This window comes from Triticum dicoccoides, chromosome 5B (assembly GCF_002162155.2).
Source record: "Triticum dicoccoides isolate Atlit2015 ecotype Zavitan chromosome 5B, WEW_v2.0, whole genome shotgun sequence".
Lineage (NCBI taxonomy): Eukaryota > Viridiplantae > Streptophyta > Magnoliopsida > Poales > Poaceae > Triticum > Triticum dicoccoides.
The window spans coordinates 492,093,618-492,108,082 of NC_041389.1; the positions used below are offsets into that span (position 1 = coordinate 492,093,618).

General features: G+C 44.9%; 2 protein-coding genes across 2 annotated transcripts; both read left to right on the forward strand.

Annotated features, from left to right (window-relative positions):
* The first annotated feature begins 5,105 nt into the window (after positions 1 to 5,105).
* LOC119311092 (hsp70 nucleotide exchange factor FES1-like) lies at positions 5,106 to 9,072 on the forward strand. The gene is made up of 8 exons (XM_037586724.1): positions 5,106 to 5,450; positions 5,848 to 5,939; positions 6,495 to 6,645; positions 7,020 to 7,147; positions 7,568 to 7,726; positions 7,800 to 7,982; positions 8,340 to 8,540; positions 8,614 to 9,072. The coding sequence occupies exons 1-8, from the start codon at positions 5,150 to 5,152 to the stop codon at positions 8,647 to 8,649; spliced, it is 1,251 nt and encodes a 416-aa protein (XP_037442621.1). The 5' UTR covers positions 5,106 to 5,149; the 3' UTR covers positions 8,650 to 9,072.
* A 471-nt stretch (positions 9,073 to 9,543) lies between these two features.
* Positions 9,544 to 13,604, forward strand: LOC119311093 (DNA repair RAD52-like protein 2, chloroplastic). Its single transcript, XM_037586725.1, has 4 exons — positions 9,544 to 10,077; positions 12,174 to 12,211; positions 12,820 to 12,911; positions 13,180 to 13,604. The coding sequence occupies exons 1-4, from the start codon at positions 9,782 to 9,784 to the stop codon at positions 13,324 to 13,326; spliced, it is 573 nt and encodes a 190-aa protein (XP_037442622.1). The 5' UTR covers positions 9,544 to 9,781; the 3' UTR covers positions 13,327 to 13,604.
* Positions 13,605 to 14,465: the final 861 nt, after the last annotated feature.

Genomic DNA, 14,465 nt, shown 5'->3' on the forward strand with positions numbered 1-14,465 from the left:
TGATGAAGATAGAGCATAGCCAGATTATATGATTTTGTAGGGATAACTTTCTTTGGCCATGTTATTTTGAGAAGACATAATTACTTTGTTAGTATGCTTGAAGTATTATTACTCTTATGTCAATATTAGACTTTTGTCTTGAATCTTTTGGATCTGAACATTCATGCCACAATAAAGAAAATTACATTGAGAATTATGCTAGGTAGCATTCCACATCAAAAAATCTGTTTTTATCATTTACCTACTCGAGGACGAGTAGGAATTAAGCTTGGGGATGCTTGATACGTCTCCAACGTATCTATAATTTTTGATTGTTCCATGCTATTATATTACCTGTTTTGGATGTTTAATGGGCTTTACTATACACTTTATATTATTTTTGGGACTAACCTAGTAACCGGAGGCCCGGTCCAAATTGTTGTTTTTTGCCTATTTCAATGTTTCGCAGAAAAGGAATATCAAATGAAGTCCAAACGGAATGAAACCTTCAGGGGAGTTATTTTTGGAACAAACGCAATCCAGGAGACTTGGAGTGGAAGTCAAGAAAGAGACGAGGAGGCCACGAGGCAGGAGGGCGCGCCCAGGGGGTAGACGCGCCCCCACCCTCGTGGGCCCCTCGTGGCTCCCCTGACCAACTTCTTCACCTATATATCCTCATATACCCTGAAAACATCGAGGAGCACCACGAAACCCTATTTCCACCACCGCAACCTTTTGTACCTGTGAGATCCCATCTTGGGGCCTTTTCCGGCTCTCCGCCGAAGGGGGAATCTATCATGGAGGGCTTCTACATCAACACCATAGCCTCTCTGATGAAGTGTGAGTAGTTTACCACAGACCTTCGGGTCCATAGTTATTAGCTAGATGGCTTATTCTCTCTCTTTGGATCTCATATAAAGTTCTCCTCGATCTTCTTGGAGATCTATTCGATGTAATTCTTTTTGCGGTGTGTTTGTCAAGATCTGATGAATTGTGGGTTTATGATCAAGATTATCTATGAACAATATTTGAATCTCCTCTGAATTCTTTTATGTATAATGTGTTATCTTTGCAAGTCTCTTCGAATTATCAGTTTGGTTTGCCCTACTAGATTGATCTTTCTTGCAATGGGAGAAATGCTTAGCTTTGGGTTCAATCTTGCGGTGTCCTTTCCCAGTGACAGCAGGGGCAGCAAGGCACGTATTGTATTGTTGCCATCGAGGATAAAAAGATGGGGTTTATGTCATATTGCTTGAGTATATCCCTCTACATCATGTCATCTTGCCTAATGTGTTACTCTGTTCTTATGAACTTAATACTCTAGATGCATGGTGGATAGCAGTCGATGTGTGGAGTAATAGTAGTAGATGTAGAATCGTTTCAATCTACTTGTCGCAGACGTGATGCCTATATACATGATCATGCCTAGATATTCTCATAACTATGCACTTTTCTATCAATTTCTCAACAGTAATTTGTTCACCCACCGTAATACTTATGCTATCTTGAGAGAAGCCACTAGTGAAACCTATGTCCCCCGGTCTATTTTCCATCATATAAGTTTCCAATCTATTTTATTTTGCAATCTTTACTTTCCAATCTATATCATAAAAATACCAAAAATATTTATTATCTCTATCAGATCTCACTTTTGCAAGTGGCCGTGAAGGGATTGACAACCCCTTTTATCACGTTGGTTGCAAGGTTCTTATTTGTTTGTGCAGGTATGAGGGATTTGCGTGTAGCCTCCTACTGGATTGATACCTTGGTTATCAAAAACTGAGGGAAATACTTATGCTACTTTGCTGCATCACCCTTCCCTCTTCAAGGGAAAACCAACGCATGCTCAAGAGGTAGCAGCCTCCTCCTGATTTCTCCTATCTCCTCATTTAGTCCTTTCTATGTTCTCAATTGATTTCGTCCATATTTAGCTCATTTCCTATAGAAACGCAATAAACAAATGATTTTTGGAATCTTATGCATTCATTAGTCATTAGTGGTAATATTGGGAGAATATGTTGGTTTTAATGAAATATCTCGGTTTAAACAAAGGGTAGAGGAGTTAAAAATATCACTCATCAAATGCCAAGACCACTTTGGTCTTTCAACCTACAAACCATGCTCCATTTGGCCAACCTGTACTTTTTCTTGTCACTATGTCCTTACCAAAAGAATCTCGATCTAAAATAATACAACCTCTGCAAGACCCCTTTTGGGAGTTAGGAAAAAGAAAGCATATAGAGAACCATGTTTGTGAGGACATAATTTATCAAGACCAACCGTCCTCCCATAGAGAGCAACTTGCCCTTCCAACTGCTCAGCCGTTTCTCTAAGTGCTCCTCTACATGTTTCCACCCTGCATTAGTGAGACGTCTATAATGTATCAGAATTCCCAAATATGTAATCTGGAAATGGCCTTGCGCACAACCAAATAGTTCATTGTAATGTATATCAAATCGCACTAGCTTCTTTGAAGTAGGCAAGCCGAGCATGGATTTTTCCTGGAGTGAGTCCGAGCAATCCCATAGCTACTAGATCAGGATCCGAAGATGAGGAACTTGGTGTGCCGGTCGACCGCCCCCCTCAGAAGGTGCGAGGCGGGACTACGCCTACCGTTGCTGAAAAATGCGAGCTTTGGAACTGACATGGCGAGTAGGTGGACGGGGCCAGGGAGGCAGGCATCAGAGAGAGCAGACCAACATGATGATGGTCCATGTGTGTTCCTGCTCCTTTATCACTCCAGCCTCCTCAAGGTCAATCTCGATGAGTTCCTCTTCCATCTCTTGATCTTTCCCTCCAACAAAATCCTCCAATCCATTCACCTTTGACCGCCCATCCATCGCCACCTCCCTCATCAACTGGCGGCTCCTCTTCTACTCATTGGCCTGCAGCGACGATCATGAGTGCATCAAGACTCATTGTGAGAAGCATCACAAATTCCCCATCAGTCGGCTTCAAACGGGCAGCATCTGCAAGGGAACCTATTCTTCGCCCCCGCCGACGTCCGGTGTCATCTTGGATGCCTTCGATGTGCCTTCCACTTATAGCATGAGCTTCATCATCGCAGGAGGTTTCACTGTCATCGCGTGTCGTCGATATGGGGGAGCGCTGTGATCAGGAGGGCATTCAAGGTGCCCTCCCCTGATGCCCTTGACTGCCTTAAGTATGCCACATCCGAGGTGGGGAAGGGGGTAGGATTCGTATGAGTTGAAATCTATCAGTTGTACTGAAACATGACTCCCATCCTCAGCCTTCCTCAACCGATGTACAACAAGCCCGCCCAGGACATGAAGACCTAGCGATGGAGGGGCGGACATGGTCGTGACTGGTCCATCACATGCCTAGGGATGCACATGGCAGCATCACCGGAGGGCACGAGGCCAGGGCGAGGTAGTGGCGGCGGCGGCAAGGGCTTTGCCCCTTGGTAGCCTAACCCTGGCATGGAGTCGTACGACAGTATGCCATTGGCATGATCCAATTTAACATCCATCGACCCATTTGTATTGTTGCATTTGTTTATTGTTTGTTCAAGTTTGGCGTTAGATGATCTACTTGCTCTAGTTTCCACCTTTTGCAATTTGGTATTAGCTTGCACATCATTGAGAGTTGGTTCCAAACATTATTTTGCCATTTGGAACTAGTATTTGGCCATACATTGTGGATGTCCTAAATGTCAAAAACAGTCGCACCACTTTACCCAATAGTGGGTGGTCCTGAATATTTATAAGATAACGCCTCGTCTCCAAGATATTGCAAATGCAGTTGAGGTAGAGCTGGCGGCCCTTGAGGAGGGCCTTAGTCTGGCATTGTATGCCCCCTCCCTTTGGCATATCGAGGTAGAGACGGATTGCGTGGAAGCCCTCGAGCTAGTGAATGTCAAAGACGCCAAACTCACCCCATTACGCTTCGAGTACCTCCAGGTGAGAAAAGTCATGGAAAAATATGTAAGAATTTTAGAGGTCAGTCGTGAATATGGTGAGCCACAGTCTGGCAAAGCTTTGCCCGACCGTGGCTTAAGCAAGAATTTTAACTCTATTGCTTCAAGAACAAACTACTGCCTGCCTTAGGAATTTTGCCCTGGTGACCAGATCCGCAAACGTAATGGCCCTGGGTCTGACCATTGCGCCCTTTGTGGGTTACGAGAAGACACGATGCATGTTTTCTTTACCTGTGTTCTGGCTAAACTCTTCTGGTGTTGTATCAGATCTTCGTTGAGTGTAGCCTGGAGGCTGTCCTCTTTCTCAGACCTTCGACTCTTGGCTAACAATCTGGTTGGGGCCCAGAGGAGATTTTTTTTGGGTGGGCTTTGCAGCGATGTGCTGGACTCTTTGGTCGACAAGAAACAACATTACTATTGAACATGTTTTTCCTGCTAAGCCTGCCGATTGCTTATTTAAAACTTGCGTATTCTTGCAGCAGTGGAGATTATTGATTAAGGAGGAGGACAGGGATGCGCTCGATATGATGATATCCAAGATCCGGGCTTCTGCTATCTCCCTTTCTCTAGTTCATGCCGGCAGTTAGGTGTTGCTGGCCCTAATGTTGCTGTCCTTAGTCTCTCGGCCTGCGTGCCGTGTACTGGCCTGGGAGCCATGTACGTTCTACTTTTGCCTGTGAGGTCTGGTTGATACTCTGCGTGCTTTATGTGGTATTCGTTGTGGTTGATTATGACTCTGTCTGGTGACTTTATTTATAAAGTCGGGCTCTAGCCTTTTATCTAAAAAAAATTGCCGACACTATGAACTATTACTGTAACTCTATAATCTCTTTCCCTGCAAAAAGAAAGATATTGAATAAGGTGTGAAAACAGTTTTGAACAGGGCACACGCGATGCGTCATCGCGCCGTCCACTTCCGAACGCACGGTCAAAGCGTATCTTCTCCGGCGTGATGTCACCGAGCCAATGAGAGCGTCCCGAACACCGAACCAGCGCTCCACGCAGTCGCGTTTATCCAGATTCCCCCCTAAACAACCACAGTTCTCACAAACCCATCCCTCGACCCGCTGTGATCGGAGTCCAGCGCGAATACTGCGTTCCTCACGAACTCACGAGAAACAACGCAATTACCGAACCGTACAAAATGCAGAGACCGCCTCGACATCTCGAAAATTCCAAACAGCAGAAAAGAAGAACTCTATTCCGAACTCCCACTCCTGCTGCTCCGTGGCCATGGCGAAGGCGAGGCCGCGCTCGGAGCGATCCAGTCACCGCCGCCGCATCCTCCTCCTCGTAGTTTCTCTCCTGTCGGCGGTTCTCCTCCTTCCGGCGGCGACGGCCTCCGCGGCGGTGGCGGTGGCGGCGGAGGGGGACGGGGAGAACAGGTCGCGCGGGGCGGCGACGCAGTGGGCGACGGGGAAGGACGAGGGGGAGCTGGCCGCGGAGCGGGAGGCCGCTGGCGGGGGCTCGGTGGTGGAGGACGACTTCGCGGGCGGCTTCGGCTCCCTCGACAGCATGCTGCAGTGGGCCATCGGTACGGGAAGCCCCAAACCCCCTCAGATTTTACTATCAGTTTGTTTCGACCCGCTTTGGAAAATGTTGGATTATGAGTAGAGGAACTTTTCAATTTTAGTAGGCGCTTGCTGGTTGTCCTTAGTAATTGGATTGCAACGAATTCTCCCGAAGTGTTACTTGTTTTTAGTCAGGCTTTCGACGTTGTAAATAAATACATAATACAGTAGCTAGTACCATGAAAATTGGTAATCTATCCTTGATTTATTAGTGGATAAGATGAAGTTGGTTTAAGATGTAGGAACTTGCAGCTTGAGGCTGCAGTTGCACTGTAAACTTGTAAGTCTGATTGGTTTTGAAGACACTGCTGCATTTTACTGAGCTCTATCTGCTATTGGTGGTTGGTTTTGGTGACACAGGGAATTCAGATCCAGGAAGGCTGAAAGAAGAGGCAGCGGATGTGCAGAAGTTGTCTGAGGATGAGCTGCTCAAGCGGCGGCATGAGATTAAGGTGAGAAATGCTGCTTCAGGATTCATGTTTTGGGTTCTGTTGTGTCATATGTATAAACTTAACATGTCTGCTTCTATTCACATCAGAACCTAGTAGCGCTTTTCTGGATTGGTCAGCTGCATTGTGCACTATACCTAGTTGTTGAAGTGGTTTGTTTATAGCTTCAGATGTGTGCTTGTTGTGATTTGATTATCATCACATTTGCTCTGATGTCAATTTAACAAACTTATTATTTATTGTCATATTGTGTACTTGCCTTAATATCTTTATAATGACCACCCACCACCCACCACTGGCGTATTCATGTTTAAACTTTCCAAGGTTGCATTATGCCTTCCATTGTAATTGTTATATGTCAAACAAAAGACAAATCATTGTTATGTAGTCCCTATGTTAATTTTCCTGAGAAAACTATGCTAATTAGATGAGGCATGCGTTCTTTTGGGAACTAGGTTTTAAGATTAGGCAGACAGCTGGTATGTGGTCTCCTCTATATATAGATGAAACACAAAGCATAAGCATGATCTATGCTGAATCTTATCGATTTTCTTACAGGACTTGATGGAAAAGTTAAAGATGCCATCAGATGCTGACTTAATGAAGATTGCAATTGCTGACTTAAATAATGCTTCCATTTCACTGGAGGATCGCCAGCGTGCATTGCAAGAGCTTTTAATTCTTGTCGAGCCCATTGATAATGCAAATGGTAAATTTATATTTTCTTTTAGTCGTACATCGATATGGGAGTATCTCACTGCTGTGCAAATCAACCAGAGTTATCTGCCTATAACTATGTAGTATAACCGAAACATCTAACTTTTAACATTTAGAGTTTTTGCCAATGAAATAATCTACAGTTTTGCCATAACCATTGTTTTAGACTTTGTAGGATACTAGGATTTACTAGGGTGCTCTGTGTGTATCAAGTGTATATGTAGTTTACCAGCTTTTGCAAAAGAAAAAAAAAGAGAGAGCCAAAATCAAATTTGGATGCGAGTATGCAACAAAGGGTTATAGTTGTGTGTGTGACCTTTTGGAAGATTTTCTGAAACTGTATCTTGCTCATGCATTTGTGACCAGACCTTGACAAAATTGGGGGCCTTGTTCCTGTGATTCAAGATCTTAATAATGCAAATGAAGAAATACGGATCACCTCTGCATGGATCCTGGGTACAGCCAGTCAGAATAATGCCCTTGTCCAAAGCCAGGTAATGCCATTAATCGCGCACAAAGGAGCATTTTGATCTCAATGATGTATCTTGGTTCTGCAGAGTATAACGCTTCATTAATCATTATTTTTGGGAGTAAATTTTATTTTCTAGTGAGCGAAATGCGTGGTTTCTGCGTTGTTCAAATAAAACAATGAATGCTACTGTAAATTTGTCTTTTTAACTTCATTAAATATGCTTGAAAATGATGTTTATATGTCTCCCATTTCACCATTGATATACCCTCGTGGTAGTTTCTTCTATTCTATTTTCAAACTGATTGTCAGCTGTGCATGCCATTTTATTAAGAGCCGATTTCCTTGTATGTTTCCCCACTGAGCACAGGAGTGCCTCGGGTTGAAGTATTTGTTATAATCATTTTCTGTTCTAACATGTGCTGACTGTTTCTTTCTTGGTCAGATTCTTGGTTATGGAGCTTTGGCAAGATTAGTGAAGATGGGTTATTCCACTTCGGCAAAAGAAGCTGCGAAGGCAATGTATGCTATATCGGCTTTGATCAGAAATAATGTAAATGGTCAGGAGGCATTCACTTCGGAAAATGGGAACGCAATGTTGCAGGTAGTGAACATCCTATCTTGGGAATACAAGCACATAACCGGTCCAGCTGTGACGAAATTACCCACTTTTGCAGCACATACTAGGAAGCAACAGCGTTGATGTTCGGCTTCAGAAGAAGGCGGTGTTTTTAATAACTGACCTAGCAGACTTTCAGCTTAATTCTGGAAGCTCAGGGCTCCCATTCTTAAGTGAACGTGTTTTTCTGAAGTCAGTCACTGATATGTTATCAACTTTTGACCTTGACCTGCAAGAAAAGGTAAGATGAGTGTCTCCTTCAGTTTTGTAGACCATTATGATTAGCATTGGTTACCAGTTCATAGTCTGCTCTCTTAATGACAGTTGTTCCTTGTGTGGACTTGTCTGGCCATTTGGTGCATGAATATGCATTTTTAGCACTTGACAGTATTATTAGTTTAATACGCATGGATTTTATTGCTCAATGCTATGTATGCTCTCAGCAACCACTTCGCAAGAATGTTTAGAAATGCAAGTATTCTACTCCTGTCAAGGAATGGAAGTAACGACAGGAGTAGAATACTTGGCGAAATTTCCGAATGCCATCAGTAAGACCTGCACTGCTACAGGTTTTGACTGACATAGGCTTTTCCCGCAGGTTTTGTTGGCCATTAGGAGTCTGCTGAAGCTTCCCTCGACGGACGCTACGGACTTGGAGTCATGCGGCCTAGACAGCGTGCTGTATAGACTGGGGGTGCAGCTGGAGGAGCTGCCATCAGAGGAGCAGAAGGAGTACGCCGGGGAGGTTGACGCCCTCCGGAGAGAAGTAGAGATGCTCTTCCAACAGAAGCTCAAGCCGGTAAATTAACTTTTACAAGCCTTGACAGTTGTGACTGTATGTGATCCTGGCTAACTCGCTTTGTGGCCTGCAGGGTACAGCTACGGCGGCATTACAGATGCTCGGATGAACCCAAGGGAAACAGGGCAGGCGTTTCCGATCCAGTGAATCGGTGCTGGCTGCCGAACGTTTGAAAGAGTAGATTATTTTTCAAAAGGGTCTGGCTGCCGGGTTGAGCCCCTTCACTTTTGCCGGAGGGTTGTTATAGTGGTGTAGGATTCGATGCAACGATAGGTTAGAGAGACTTGATATGATACGGTTAGTTTTCCCATTTGCATTTGCAGGACTAGTTATGACATACCCATGTGTTTCTTGGGAGATTTCGTTTTTTACTGGAAGACACGATGATCCTCCTGTTATAGAAGTATACAAAAATGTCTTGTATTTAGCTACACATAGGTAGCAGCTCGTACAATGGGTTTAGTGGAACACACCATTGTCATGTGCCGTTACCTGCACTTTGAGACGATGTGGTATTGAACTAGTTATGACAGTAGACTTGGCCTTGGGCAAGAGAAAGAGTGGGTACGTTTTGTTGGGTCTGGGGTGGCGTGGTCTCATCTGAGCCACCGTCTTCCATGAATCCGGCTAGTCGCAGGCTGCGGCTGGAACAGGCGCGTGTTCGTCGACATACGCTGTCGTTGGCACGGCATGGGAATACAACCAAAATTGCGGCTATTCAACGGGGGTAAACGCATTCGCGGCGCGGTCAGCGGAGCACGTGCCACGGAATGGGACGCGGATCCGCCCCTCGCACATTCGGCGATTGTACGCCCCACCTGCGCGCCGTGACCACCGTACGCACCTCACCAACCCCACGCCGCGCTCGGGCCTCCCACGCTTACCGGAAGCGGTAGTAGCAGTAGTAGTTGGCAGGCGCGGCGCACGGGGCGCGCCCACTAGCCTTGGGCCTTGGCGCACGGGTAGGTAGCCAAGCCAAGCCCCCCGGCCGCTCCTGTTGTCGCCGCAACCAAACCTTCCGCTTCCGCCCGCACGGCTGCCCATTCCCCATCCCCGGAACCGGAACCGGAACCCCCGGTCCTTTTCTACTCCCCTCCTCCTCCCCTCCTCTTCCAGAACCCAGACCCCCGCCCGCCTCCGACCTCTTCCCCCCGTCCCTCCACCGCTCGCACGATCGACCACGCACGCACCGCGCATCGCATTCCTCCGCAGAGTCAACCCCACCGGCGCGGCGGCCAACCATGGAGGCCGCGGCGGCCACGGGGCTCCGCCCCTTTGCCGCGCCGCTCGGGGCCGCGACGAGGGCGGGCGCGGGCGCGGGCTGGCGGTGCGCGCCGGGCCAGCGGCGGCTTGGGAGGGGCGCGCGCGTGGCGGCGAGGCTGGACGGGGGCGTCGGGAAGGGGGTGCCCACCACCAACTACGTCGTGCCGCTCGACAAGGCCACCGGGATCACCCGCCCGCTCGTCGAGATCCTCAGGGACCTCAACAAGCGCGTCCCCGACAAGATCATCGACCCCGACACCAACGCCGTCCCCTGGTCAGCCACCCGACTCATTAACTCCCCCAACACCCACCCAACCGCCCGCCGTCTCCTCCCTCCGCTCGATTCGATCTGCTCCGCCGCGCCCTAACTGCGTGCTGTGCTACTACTGCTGTTCGCCGCCAGCCATCATGGTCAGTCGCTGGACGTTGGTTCGCTTCTATAGTAGAGACCAAGGCCTGACCCGACCTTGGCTGGCCACCATGGCACCATGGGCGCCTAATTATCAATCCTTTCTACTCAAAATATGCTCCATATATTCGTGGGAATTTAGTGGACCCAACTAGATTAGGTGCTGCAATTTGCGAGTTCAAGGCTGCTGCTACTTGCCTCTTCCTTCCCCACTCGTTTAGTCTCTGAACTCAATTGCTGGGATTGAACAAATTGAAATGGTCCGGACAAACGCATTTGGTGGTGGCATAGCTTTTCTACTGGAGGATCAATACCTTGGTAGCTCATCCAAGTTCCACCTCGCACAATAATACAGTTCACTCCTTTTGTCTAGTTGTTCTTGCATAGTAGGTTCACTCTTGTCCTCAAAAACAACTAGGAGCTGTTAGATTTGACAGACGAGCAATGAAGATAGGATGGCTGTGAAGAAGACCTGACCTGCTTTGCATGATTTCACCTGTCTGAGTCGATGACTTTCTCTTGGCCTAGTTAGAATAAAATAAGTCTAGGTACTAACTTTTTTTTGGAAAAGAAGTCTAGGTACTAACTTATGCACTAGATTGACCATACTTGTGAATAGATAGTTTAATGTTCTGCAACTTAGGCTGTTGCTTTGCTTTGTTGGTAGGTCCGAAACATCCGCTAGATTGGAAGGTTACTTGAGCCACTTTTCTTCTGTTCCACTTTCAGGGTTTGGTAGATAAGGTACTTAAAGTCAGTGGTCAATTATTTGGTGTTGTTGATCAAGTTATGCGTCCTAGACAAGGACAGGTTGGACACTTCTGTTAATCTAATCTAACTAAATAAAAAGCGGAAGAGTTCTGGTACTTTGGACTTTGTAAGAGGATAACAGCAGCAGTTATGTGTATGCTGTCATATCATCTTTTCTTAACACCGTCGTGCCTATATTGCTTTTAAAATGGAGCGTGGGCCTCTGGTTTTAAATCTAAAAACTATTGCATATTTTTCGGATAAAACACTCAAGTTTACATATACAGTCCTTTCAGCGGAAGAGCTCTGGTACTTTGGACTTTGTAAGAGGATAACAGCTGCAGTTATGTGTATGCTGTCATATCATCTTTTCTTAACACCACCGTGCCTATATTGCTTTTTAAATGGAGCGTGAGCCTCTGACTTTAAATCTACAAAATATCATATATTTGTCGGATAAAACAATGAAGTTTACATAGTCTTTTTAGCTGGAACACTATACAGTTACTAATCATTTCGTGACTGTTAAATTCGGCCGCGGCTGTGAGCTGACTTACATAATTTTGGTCTCCTTTTCTGTAAAGAGAAAATAATACAGTGGTGTCTGTATGCTTTCAGTTATGCCAAATCAATTAAATCACCTTGATATTAGCCTATCTTAGCCAGTGGAGAAACTATTCTCAGGTTAATAATACTAGGAGAGTAGAGTGCAGCTCAAGTATGAGTTACTTTTGTCATCTACCTCTTGTCAGAAGAGTGACGTGTCTAGCCTATCTGAAGACCTCTTAAGCTGGACATTCCATCAAGCTACCTTTTTCCATTTGATAAAAGATTGTTGCTATCTAGATCCCCTAATCTTAAAGCTAGTTCTGTCTACTCATTAACATGATTGCTTCAGAGCATTTTCTTTCGCCATGGGTTCGATTTGTTGGATGAAAGGTGGAATAATTAACTTACTGCTCCTAGTCTTTTGATAAGAAAGGCTGTAGTTGCATATCCTGTGTTAAGCCGGCGATGAATTACTTGGATTCAGTGAACCTTTATTTTAATGGATACAGTGGAAGTAAGCCTGACATACACTGGCATACAGTATCAGTTATTGGCAATAATTTGTACTGACATAACCTGGATTTCTACTATGACTACTTCTTTTTACAAAGTTTGATACCTTTCCCCTTACAGAATCTGTTTTTTTATCTCTGATTGTGCAGGTACCATGCCAACAGAATGCTGAGCTTTTATGCACCAGGTGATTTCTCATTAAAATTACAAACATCCACTTGCGATTAAAATTTACTTTTCTTGTAGATTCCTCTCTATTTGTTTCAATTGAACTTTAGTTCCAAGTCTGTATTTGGGTGCATGTACTTTTGTCTCCTCACAAACTTCATATTGAGAAATACCATCTTATCAAGAACACATGACCAGCTTGTACCATGCCTTACCTATTACTCCCTCCGTTCCTAAATATAAGTCTTTGTAGAGATTCCACTATGAACCACATACGGATGTATGTAGATGCATTTAGAGTTTACATTCACTCATTTTGCTTTGTATGTAGTCCATAGTGAAATCTGTACAAAGACTTATATTTAGGAACGTAGGGAGTAGTTTTTTACAGAGAATCAGAATGATGACTCCTTCTGCTCTTTTGACATTGTGTTTGGTGAAGGTGCCATGTTTCAGCTACTAAAAGTTTTGAGTCTCGTTAGATTGGATAATTGAACTACTGTGATCGTACATCAATGCTTGAAGATACCCACATAGTAAAATAGGAGGAAAACAAATGTGAAACGTCAAATACAGAAATTACCGGGTGGAGTAAAGAGAAGTGATCAATGATTACTATGTTTTCAGGTTGGTGTGGTGAAGTTCGTGATGTTATTTATTCCAACAGTGGAACTGTGACCGTGGTCTATCGAGTGATTCTGAAAGGAACAGATGGAGAGGTATATGTTCTCTTCTTTCTTTTTGGCAGAACTAGCATCTATCTGTCCAGCATATATTCTCGATTAATAGCTTTCGAATGTCAACATTTTGAGTTAACATAGAGTGGAAATTGGTGAAGTAATACATGGACTCATGGAGAGTCGAACCCACTGTACCAATTTTATTTAGTTGATCATCATAACAACCTTTATGCACTCATTGAACCAACCTTCTTCTTGTCCTCATTTTCTTGCAATCCAACTCAACACTCGTAACTGCATGGTACAGGCTTTCAGAGATGCCACAGGCACGGCAAAGGTGCATGAGGGACGCAACGATGACGCTGTCACGGCTGCGGAGGAGGCAGCATTCAGCAAGGCCTGCGCACGGTTTGGTTTCGGCCTGTACCTGTACCACCAGGATGAGATCCTGTAGGGGGGACATCACAGCTTTGAGATTCATTCTGCAATGGAAGCTGGTCGTAACGTGGGTAGGCACGCCCGTGGAGAGTTGGAAATGCTTCGCTGGTGCTTAATGCTTGTGCAAGAAGCCTGTAAATTGTTCCTTCTGTTACGTTTTTGTTGTTGTTGTTGTCGGTGTAGGCTCGCAAGATTCATCCAGCTAGAGAAAGGAAAAAGAACATATGAATAATGTGCTGTTACTTCTCTGGTGCATTTTCTGCCTTATGTAGTTTTTAGAGATTTTTTTTGTTTTGTTTTGTTTTCTCTTGCAGCACTTGAGATCTTTTGAATAGGCAACACCACATTGACAGAAATTGTGTGTCATTTGTTGCCAATCTTTTTACATACATAAACCATTTTTCCTTTTTGCAAATGATATGATTTTATTACACAACAAAGATATCTTGATAAAACCAAAAGTTACATTAAATTCATTTCAAAACTTCATGTTTAGCTTCACATTTTGCATTTTGATTTTCATTTAGGTTCCTTAAAGGTTTTGAATCGTCTAGAAACTTGGGGCATCTCCAACACTGATCCTCAAATCAGATACTGCATCGGGTCATCCAACATGTCTGGTTACATTTCGAATGGAATTTAACAAAAATAAAACAAAATTGATGCAAATTTAAATAAACAAGAAAGCTTCCATTCCAATTTTTGTATTTTTTTTACATAAATCAGATGATTTTTGACATATTTGAATTAACCCCTATTCTAACTTAGTCTAAATGATTGTCGGCCGCCCAGGAGCCACAGAAAGTGAAACACCGCCTCCGCAAAGCGGCAATTGGCTAATCGGGCGACGGATTTTTTTTCAAAAGTAGCATGATTTTACAGCAATTTCAGAAATTAGCAGTGCTAACTTGTTATTTGCAAAACTAGCACCCCGTTGGCCTCCCAGTGGCCGAAGAATGGCTCTTCCGCCAGCAGTTGACCGAAGTAGGCACCTCGGCCTCGCGTTGGCCGAAGAGTGCCCCAACTGGGCCGAAAAGGACTCTTCAACCTCCCATAGGCCGAAGAACACTCTTTGGTCAACCGTAGGCCGAAGAGTCCCTGGGCCCCACCTTTTCGCGTTAAAGGTTGACCGAAGTTGCATGGTTGCGCTCTTCT

What these genes read in the sequence shown, in the direction of transcription:
- LOC119311093 (XM_037586725.1), top strand. Translation starts at nt 9,782, where the DNA reads ATGGAGGCCGCGGCGGCCACGGGGCTCCGCCCCTTTGCCGCGCCGCTC. An exon ending in GACACCAACGCCGTCCCCTG is followed by an intron (nt 10,078 to 12,173) that starts GTCAGCCACCCG and finishes CTGATTGTGCAG; the next exon opens with GTACCATGCCAACAGAATGC. An exon ending in TGAAAGGAACAGATGGAGAG is followed by an intron (nt 12,912 to 13,179) that starts GTATATGTTCTC and finishes TGCATGGTACAG; the next exon opens with GCTTTCAGAGATGCCACAGG.
- LOC119311092 (XM_037586724.1), top strand. Translation starts at nt 5,150, where the DNA reads ATGGCGAAGGCGAGGCCGCGCTCGGAGCGATCCAGTCACCGCCGCCGC. An exon ending in GCCCATTGATAATGCAAATG is followed by an intron (nt 6,646 to 7,019) that starts GTAAATTTATAT and finishes ATTTGTGACCAG; the next exon opens with ACCTTGACAAAATTGGGGGC. An exon ending in ATGCCCTTGTCCAAAGCCAG is followed by an intron (nt 7,148 to 7,567) that starts GTAATGCCATTA and finishes TTTCTTGGTCAG; the next exon opens with ATTCTTGGTTATGGAGCTTT.